Genomic DNA, 10,370 nt, shown 5'->3' on the forward strand with positions numbered 1-10,370 from the left:
CGCTTCCAGGATGTGACGTAGTCTTCACTTCCTGTACAAGCGCGAGCCGTCGAGCAAGCATGGCTGCCTCCAGTTGCAGAGGCGTGAGGTCGATTTTATGGAAGTATGGGAGCTGCGGGAAGAATTTCTGTGTGTCCCGATCAAAGACGGTTCCGCAGGTGAAATGCGTTCTTATTTTTGCGCCGGCACAGAGCTGTTTTTGCGGTTAGTCGGCCGTGATTGGTTCTGATGCTGCTGACATTATCATGTCCTTGTAACAGTACAGTGCTTTTGGAGTCTGTATAAAACGTGAAGATTGACAGGATGGAGTGCTGTCTTTCTGTTTCATTTCATACATGTTGCGTTAATAACCTGCACTACTTGAACAGTTTATATTTAGTGTTTTATGCAAGACAATATGGCTTGACATGATGTCTTTTGCCCAATTAATACAGATGCAGTTTTAATTCAGAATAATTTAGACTTTTATTTATAATAATATTATTTATATTAAATAAAAGCTTTTTTATTTAGATGATTGCTTCCTACTTAATTATTGATGTTTCATTATTTCATGAGCTTGATCACCAAGGCTACTTGCAACCTTGTTCTTTGTAGCAATTGGCTGAATTTGGTTCTTATTTGTTGTTCTTGTTTTTTTTCTTAATTCCAGCTGCCAGTCAGACACATTTGTGTGTCATCCGCTTTATGGAAGAAGAACCTGGCAGCAGCAGGCCCTCAGAAATTCACACTGGAGTTTATCAACAAACAGGTGGAGGAGTTTGAAATTGGCAAACGACATTTGGCCAACATGATGGGGGAAGACCCAGAGACATTCACACAAGAGGATATTGATGTGAGTTACATTTCTATTCTATTCTATTCAGTCTATTTCAATCACTTCTATTGTTTTATGTACATATTTATGGCCATATTTTATTTTACCAGAACCATCAGTATTACATTTTATCTTCAACAAATAAAACATATGTAACAACAGCATTGATACAGCAGTACATCTGGCTTATTATTATACACCCACAAACACATGTTGGTTTTTATGGTTTATGGGGACTCTCCATAGACGTAATGGTTTTTATACTGTACAAACAGTATTATCTATTGCCCTACACCTAAACCTACCCTTCACAGGAAACTTTCTGCATTTTTAGAATATCAAGAAAAAAAAAACTCGTTCTTTATGATTTATAAGCCTTTTGAATTACAGGGACACCGAAAGTGTCCTCATAAATCACCTTCATATTGTAATACTTAGGTCATAGCCATGTCATTATACAAATTTGTGTCCTCATAAACACGAGAATGGACAAAGTATACCACCTTCTGCTTCAGCTGTTAAATTGATGTGTCATTTGTTCATAGACAAAGATATTTTACAAGATATAGGCTTTAGAGGGTGTTATTCCTTTGTTGGTATTTATAAGTATAGTGTACATATTTGTCATTTATGACAGGTGTTAGAATTGTCATTTTACAGCAGCTTAGACAATGATGAGCTATCTTGTCACTAAAGACTTTTATGAATAAATCTCTTAGAAATCTGAGAGGACTGACTCGGTACTCAGTGCTGCAGAAAGGCTGGTAATATGTATTTAAAATTTAAGTATTGACTTTTGACAACACTAATAAGAAAATTACAGTATGGGTAATTTCTAAATACTATTGTGCCTTAAGATTTTATTATATTATAATTTTTTTTAACCTGTCTCTATCTTCTATAGTAACATGTAGAAGTTGATATTCTAGAATAGTGTTTCTCAACCTTTTTCACTCCCAAGCCCTCCCATTGTCCACAAAAATATTCAAATGCCAGCTAGTCCTAGTTTTGTTTTTCAAAACTTCTTATAATCTGCAGGAACTCATAGTTTCTGTGAATGAAAAAAGTACCAGTTAATTACATTTCAGGATTCCAAAAGTTTTAATGTTGTTCATTTTCCCACTCTTTTTAACCAATGAATTTACACGACTATTAGTCATTTGGGATTTACTGGATAAGGATAAGATAAGAATTTCTATATATATGTTTATTCCTTATACAATTCCCCTGAAGTTTTAAGATTTTCCTAATTTACATGACCTTTCCAGGTATAGAAATTAGGGTTGTGACGGTGAGGAAATTTTCCCACCGGTTAATCGACGTGTGACAACACCGGTAATACCGGTATCACCGCGGAGGCGGGTGTTCCCTCTTCTCCTCACTTTCCTTCGCTTTTAAATAGCTTGTAAAAGTGGTGTGCGCATTTTACTTTCACTTTCAAATAGCGGCAATTCAGAGTAAAGCAATTGTTCATTAGAATTTTCCCTCTTTTCCTCACTTTCCTTCACTTTTAAATAGCTTAAAAGCGCCATGCGCATTTTACTTTCACTTTTGAATTAGCGGCAGTTCGGCGTCAATTGCTTGAATGCAACAACAAAATACAACGTCAAATTCACTTTAGCGTATATATAAAACATAGAACTTTTATTAACAAAACAAATAAAAATACACCATGCTATAGGGCAAGCTATGCCTAATATAAAATAACAAATAACTTACATAAAGTTTAATAGGTATACAAAACTGGAAATAAGTAAACATGTATAATATATAACCAAATAAATAAGAAACGTAGAACGTTTATTAGCAAAACGAATGTCAAATAAAATAAATAAATGACACAGTATAAATAAAGTAAAAATCAGCAAACAATGTGGAACCGATGAAATAAGAAACAAATGTTTTAAAAAAACTTCCAAAATCACCTTAGATAAACGACAAAAGTCATTCGTTTCGAAACTAAATCATCCACCACTCTTCTTGTCAGTCAGCTCGACTCACTCTCACTGGATAAATGAAATCTGATCTGTGATGCGACTGTCGTTCAGCACACTGGACTGAGTAGCCGCGTTCAGTTTTTAATTGTAGTGTCTGTTCTTTTACTGAACTAAATGATTTTTATTACTATTAATAAAATCAAAACGACGGTGGGGGTCGGTGACGCGGTGGACAAATTACGTAACCGGTGTTGCGGCTTAACACCGGTATCACCGTCAGCACCGTCTATCGCGGCAAGCCTAATAGAAATCATACTTTTTCTTAAACTCTGAGAGCTTCTTCAACTTCTTGTTGGAGGGATGTAAATTAAAAGAAGAAAAGTAGCGTTATTGTATTTAGTTGGTTTAGATCATTTTATTGTTCGGTCTTATTTTAACTAATTTAAAGTCAATCTGAGGCCTCTTAGTGGGCCCCGGTCCTCTAGGTTGCTTGGTGCCTCTCTTTTGGTTTCAGTACAAGCCTCAGAAGGAAGGAAGGAAGATAAGAAAACTAGAAATACAAAGACTGATACAACCAATATCATTGTGATTCCTCTGAGCTAAAAGTAAAGTCATCAGCTGGTGTCACAGTGGAGCTTCTGGGACCTGCTTAAAAATGGGCATATATTTACAAACATTATTTATGTCCAGTATTTTATTCTGTGCCAGACAGGAATGGCCGTAATTGATTTATCCCACTAATTTGGTCCAATTTCTCGATTCTTAGTATTATTCCCCAATCTCTGTCACCATTAATGAATTGAGTCCTCAGAGTAAGTGTGGCTAAAAGAAGCTGACACGTACCGTCCCTCTGCCAGCTGATCAGTGGGTAAGGGGTGGAAAATGGCTGTGACTGTGGGGCACAGAGCGAGTACAGGGGGCGTCTGTGCCTGAGCTGGCACCGGCGTGTCTGCCAAGCGCTTCAGCCGACGTGACGTTCCCGTGAATGCGCTGAAGGTGTGAAACAGCTGCACAGCAAGCGCTGCCAGGAGGAAGTAATTAATAAAGACCGCAAACCTCACCTGCCTTCTCCCGCTGTCTTTCGTCTACTCGCACACACATTGCGTTTGCACCCGTCAGGTGGGCTCTGACGTTCACAGAGTCCATGCAACTGAAATTGGGAAGAAATTTTTGACAATTCCAACTTGAGCGAACTTTTAAAGGAGAGTGTCTTGAAGCACAGGTTTCAGATGTTTTGGAAAATAGTGCAAGTTATGTGATTTGCGTTTATGTTGCGTATTGTTGGAGCTTGGCAGTGTGACAATTTATTTATATTGATAGTATCAGCTTGGGGCTACTGCAAAATATCTAATTTTGTGTTCCACAAATGCAAAGAAAATATACTGATTACAAACAACAGCCAAGTAGATTATTTTTAGGTGAACTATTCCTTTATTTAGGTATGCATGTATGTATGTGTAAAGTCTCTAATGCTCACTAAGGCTGCATTTATTTTAGGGATGCTCCGATCCGCCTTTTTCGCCTCCGATACCTAGGGTTCGGTATTGGCCGATACAGATACCGATCCGATACCAGTGATGTTTTTTTAACCCATTTAAATAAATGTAGAATTTATATATCTCTGTGTGTGGAACTGATAATCATTCATTCACAATCTACTAGATACAGACATAAAAATGTATTCATAATTAAAATGTGTTAAAGTGTAATTTTTAGTAAGTGACAAAATAATTCGCCATTTCATGGAGAAATGTATAAGAGTGTGCGTTCTGATTCACTTGTTTGTTTGTTTAGAGGAGTATTGCATATCTCTTCCCCTCTGGACTCTTTGAGAAACGAGCAAGACCTGTTATGAAGGTGAGATTTCATCCCAAATTTTTATTTTTTTATTTTTTGATAATTAATAACACAGCCAATATGTTCAGTATGTTCCTTTTTGTTTTAGCACCCAGAGGAAATCTTCCCAAAACAGACAGGTATGTAGAAGTTGCCTTTTAACTCTTTCTATGCTCTTTGACACCAAATATAAGCTTGCTGATATCTGGTAATGAAGTACTCGTGCCCTGTTCTCTCTTTTAGCTGTCCAGTGGGATGCAGAAGGACGTCCTTTTCACTTTCTGTTCTACACGGGGCAACAGTCCTACTATTCCCTCTTGCATGTAAGTTCATGCTCATGTTAAATGCTTACATACAACAGGCCAAACTAGAGTGTTCTAGATTATATTGTAATAATAGCAGGGCTCTATGCTTACATTCCTTTTTAGAAGCACTTGTGCTCCTAATCTAAAAAATTTAGGAGCACTGTCAAAAATTCAGGAGCACCTTCTGATCAATAACAAAAATGAGCCTTCCCATTACAAGGTCATATTTGACTCCTTAAAGTGATTTACAGGGGCATTTTTTGTAATGTGTAATGGCATTTTTTCTCATTTTATTAAAAGTATGTCATTGTCAAATTCAAAAATCTATATTTATAAGCTCTTCCAAAATTTCTAATTAATAAAAATAGAATAAGAACAGGTAGAGTAAGAAGAATAAATTACCAATCAAAAGAAATGAATATTAACAAAATTAGTTTCCACTACAAAGGTGGGCACAGAATAACACAAAAGTGGCATGCAGGTACATTATACAGACATTTAGAGAGGCTCAGAGGTGGCATGGATATTTTAAATTCATAATGTTGTGAGATTATTGTTTTAAATATACAATTTTGAATATAGAACTATTGTTTGATCGAAATGATTTAAATAACTGAAAATTACACCTTAAAAATACAAATAAAACTGCCAGCAGGTGGCGGCAAGTCATTGATTTTATCACTGAATCATTCATTTAATTGATTGGTTTGAACGGCTGATTCATTCAGGAACGAAGCAAGTCTTTATGAATGGGTAATTGAATCATTGACTCACTAGATTCATTTAAAAATGCATGTTCATACATAAACGAAACACCACTTTATTTGCTTGGAGATGCGCAGCGGCTCGGCTGTGACTTTGAAATGTTTAAATTTATCTTCGTTGACAAAATTGAGCAAAATCATACAATATTGTTAAAGTCATACAATGTACGTCCTTTAATATTATTGTATTATTTATTGTTATTATTGAATTTATTGTTTATTGAACTGTTGTATTAATTCAATATCGCATTTGCAAACTCCCTTAATAATCTTTAAAAGCTGTCAATCACTTCAGTTCATTGCGATCTCAGAAAGTTGCATTATAATCAATGACGCTCTCTACTCTGCACAACAGATCTCTTATTTAAACCCTGTGTACACTTTGTTCGTTATAACGAGAGGATTTGTGAGCTTGCATAACTTGGCAATGAACAAAACTCCAGTATTTTGAGCACTGAGTGGTTTCTGATTAACATTGCTTTCCAGAAATCAACATATGTCTGCGATACATTACTCAATGCTGCAAAAACACGCAAGTAGAAATCTTTGAAGCTGGAGCGCAAATACAAATATGCTGATTGGCTTAGTCGCACAGGTGCTCCTAAATATTTTTTAGTCATAAATGCGACTGAAATGGTCGCACTGTAGAGCCCTGAATAGGTATTTATATACAGTACATAGGTACCATATAGATTGTGAGAATTTATTTTTGTTCGTATTGGTTGATATTTAATACTTAATTTAGATGCATGCTTGGTTCCCCTATTTTTTACATTTAATTTAATCTTTCTAGTCTTACTTTAAAAACACTGATAATTTAATTAGTATGGCTTCATTTTCTTTAAGATTACTGATTTTAGCTTTGTCTTCTTTTTCCCAATTTATATAAATAGTGTAAAATTTTATATAAATCATTTTATTGCCCATTAATCATTGAATTAAAATAGTTTATACTGTAAATTAAAATAGTTTAACTGATGTGCCAAAAGTATGGCGGTCTAAGATGAATTTCTAGTTTTTGGAAGGCTAAATCCATTGACCAAATTATTTGGTAAGTTTTTGGTATAAAAAAAGCATGAGCTTTCTGTCAATTTTATGCTAAATTAAAATTACTTGGCGTGTAAATATGGCGTGACAACTCACTATAGCCAACTCAGTTTAAGCATCAACTGATCATCCCTCCCTCTGTATTAGAGTTGTGACGGTGAGGATATTTCCCCACCGATTTTTTGTTGTGTAACAACACCGATAATACCGATATCACCGTGGGGTGCACATTGTACCTTCACTTTCAAATTAGTGGCAATTAGTAAACTCACTTAGCCTATATATAAATCATAGAACTTTTATTAACAAAACTAATAAAAATACACCATGCTATAGGCTATGCCTAATATAAAAAAAACAACAACTTTAGTTAAATGGGTATACAAAACTAAAAAAATCAGCAAACACTGTGGAACCAAATAAGAAACTGAGAAAGTTTATTAGCAAAACGAATAAGAAAGCTTAAAGGCACAGCATACACCTTGATGTCAAATAAAATAAATTACACAGTTTAAATAAAGTAAAAATCAGAAAACATTGTGGAACCAATTAAATAAGAAAAAATGTTTAAAAAAACTTACAAAATCACCTTAGATAAACGGCAAAAGTCAACATGCTTTTCAAAATCCAAAATATTGCCAAACAGGCACTTTTGCATTTAGTTTCGAAACTAAATCGTCCGCTATCGTCTTGTCTGTCTCACCTCACTCTTCTCGTCAGTCAGCTCGACTCGCTCTCCTCACATGATAAATTAAATCTGATCTGTGATGTGACTAGGGCTGGGTATCGTTCAAAATTTTTCGATACCGATACCTTGACTTCGATACCGGTTCCTGAATGATACACAGCAAATTTGAAAGCGTTAAATTGACACTCAGTGAGAAAATTAACACTTTTTCGGGGTTTATATAGGTCCACACTAAATAGTTAAACTAACACTTTAAATAGTGTTACTTTTTTTTTTACACTTGCATAGAGTAAAAACAACACTGTAAGTGTTCACCGTTAACACCATTAGTGTTTTCCCTCCCCCTCATTTACACCAAGTTAGTGTTGAAACTACACTACATGTGTCAATATCTTAACACCAAGAGACTTATTTCCACACTAATATAGTGTTCATACTAACCCTGATTAAGGTAATTAAGTGTAATCAGTATTCGACTAAAAATACCTGTGCATTCGGTGTAAAAAAAACAAATAAAGTCAACACGCTGTATCAGTTTGAAATTTTATTTTTAACACAGATGTAACTATTACACCAACACAGAAGGTACAATATATTCACCATCATCTGACCCATATAAACACTGCAGATCAAAAGGCCTGTAGAACAAGCTGTTGGCTTTTGACACCAGGGCTTCCTCGTAGGACAGGTTGAAGACAGTAAACTTTAAAAAGTTCAAAGGCACTCAAGGAGCTGGTTCCAATGCAAGGGATGAGGCACTTGTCCACAATGACGTAAAAGTGGTTGATCCTGCCCTTAATCCTTCCTGATCTCAGTAGGAATGGCTGGTGGCCCTCCCTCCTGCTGAGACAGCCTTCAATACTGGTGCAGGACTGAGAAGAAGAAAAAAAAGCACAAACAAATTAGATTAAATAAACCAGGGGGGGGAAAAAAATTATTTGCTGATACACCCTCAGTCAAATCAAGCTATGTGACTGACTTCATTAGAACACAAACAAAGAGTTGTACATGGACATCCGAGATCTGTAGGTCAATATAATGCAAGTGAACATGTGCAATCAGTTAGAGTCCAAAAGGAACATTTAGAGACATTATTCCAGTTATTTTCAATCCCTGTCCTGTGTACCCACCGCTCTGCATGTTGTGTAGCTCCCTTATTCAACAAACCTGATTCAGATCTTCACCTCATTAGGCAAGAGCTCCATGAAATAAACTAAAGGGTTAGTTCACCCAAAAATGAAAATTTTGTAATTTACAGAAAAGGTTGTTACCCACAGGTTGTTCCAAGCCTGTATACATTTCTTTGTACTGCTGAACACAGACATTTTGAAGAAAGTTTGTAAACAGGCCACTTTGTACAGACATTAACTATCATAGTACTTTTTTCCTACTATGGAAGTCAATGGCTGCCCAAAGCAGCCAGTTTACAAACTTTCTTCAAAATATCTTCCTTTGTGTTCAGCAGTACAAAGAAATGTATAGAGGTTTGGAACAGTAAATGATGAAAAGAGTAAATTACAATTTTCATTTTTGGGTGAACTATCCCTTAAGTGTCAGGTCAGAGAAACAAAATGTGCAGAGGGGTGAATCCCAAGGACTATGATTGAAAACCACTATTGTCCCAATCTGAATGAGTAGATGTTTAGGGGGTGGTGGGTGATTTAGGATAAAACAAACATTTAGTGCTCACAATAACAAGAAACCAGAGAAAATAATATGAAATTGACATCCTCACAAATCATGCCATAACCAAAACATGTGCAAAATATGATCGTGGTTTTGCGCAGCTTGTCAGTGAACAACGGCTCGGTGGATTAAATGCTGCTCCATGTGAAAGCACGCACGTGTAGAGATTTACCGCTGATTACAGAACCGGCTTTACTGGCAAGATGCGCATTAAATATCGCATGCGATTTATCGTGCAGCCCTATTGTCTATGCTTGAAAGTTTCCTTCATCTTTTGCATAACTTCAGCTTCATCAGCTGTATGGACAAGGAAAGAAGTTACCTCTCTGCATGCATCTCCTTCAAGTTGTTGCACATCATCTATCCTTCATCGACTTGGTCCTCCACTTTCAGTCATCTCCAAGCCAACACGTTTTGGGTTCTTCCTCTACAAAGTTTTAAGGCGCCAGGAGATGAACTCTGTTCCCTTTTCCGGAACGTAGAAATGCTCCTGTCAGAAAGACAAGAGAACACTTTGTAAGATCTGAACATTACGTTAGTCATTACATTTAATAGATAAACTACTATTACATGCCACAAAAAAGGAGCACAAAACTTCATGTCCAACTAGATTGTGTAAAAAGTACATCAATGCAAAAGATTCTTACATAGCCCTTTGTTAAAAACTGGTCTCTCAGGCTAGGAAAGAGAGAAATAATGCCCAAGGCATAAGTTTCCTGCTGTTTGCGGGTGGGGATCTCCTTCAATGTGTAAAAATAAATAAATAAATAGTTAATGCTAAACTTAACATTGTTTTCTACACCAATTGACACAGCTGTGTGCATTTCTTGCATCTGTGCACTTAAGTCTTACCCATGAATTGCTGTCATGTGACTGACAATATTAACAAGCTGATGTCTGGTGCTTTACAATAAGGTTTCATTAGTTAACATGGACTAAGAATGCACAATACTTCTACAGCATTTAATAAGCTTAGTTAATGTTAATCTCAACATTCCCTAATACATTATAAAAATCAAAAGTTGTATCTGTTAACATGAATGCACTGTGAACTAAAATGAACAACAGTTCTAGTTTTATTAACTAATACTAAAGTTAGTTTGCACATTAATTAATGTTAACAAATGAGACCTTATTGTAAAGTGTTAGCATACAAAAGCACTGTGGGCTTATACCTCAAGCATAGTTCCTATATGACTAAGTACATTTCTAAGCAGTAGAACAAGATTCTAAGCTTACCTTCAGTGAGAAAGTCTCGGAACCTACTATCGCTGTGCAGTTTTACAAATG

General features: G+C 35.9%; 1 protein-coding gene and 1 long non-coding RNA gene across 2 annotated transcripts in view; one reads left to right on the forward strand and one right to left on the reverse strand.

The window, feature by feature from the left end:
* The window catches only part of LOC107559921 (28S ribosomal protein S9, mitochondrial-like), a 26,560-nt gene continuing 16,190 nt past the window's right edge, over positions 1–10,370 (forward strand). The window contains exons 1-5 of the mRNA XM_016243950.1: positions 1–158; positions 653–835; positions 4,549–4,611; positions 4,700–4,730; positions 4,834–4,913. Of these exons, the coding sequence (XP_016099436.1) occupies positions 60–158; positions 653–835; positions 4,549–4,611; positions 4,700–4,730; positions 4,834–4,913 (456 nt within the window). The 5' untranslated portion in view covers positions 1–59. The remainder of the gene's footprint in view (positions 159–652; positions 836–4,548; positions 4,612–4,699; positions 4,731–4,833; positions 4,914–10,370) is intronic.
* LOC107559922 (uncharacterized) lies at positions 9,553–10,369 on the reverse strand. The gene is made up of 3 exons (XR_001605666.1): positions 10,320–10,369; positions 9,728–9,820; positions 9,553–9,570 (listed from the first exon to the last, which is right to left on the reverse strand). It is a non-coding gene; the product is annotated as an uncharacterized lncRNA (long non-coding RNA).

The sequence above is a fragment of the Sinocyclocheilus grahami genome, unplaced genomic scaffold (assembly GCF_001515645.1).
Source record: "Sinocyclocheilus grahami isolate Dianchi unplaced genomic scaffold, SAMN03320097.WGS_v1.1 scaffold705.1, whole genome shotgun sequence".
Taxonomy (NCBI): domain Eukaryota; kingdom Metazoa; phylum Chordata; class Actinopteri; order Cypriniformes; family Cyprinidae; genus Sinocyclocheilus; species Sinocyclocheilus grahami.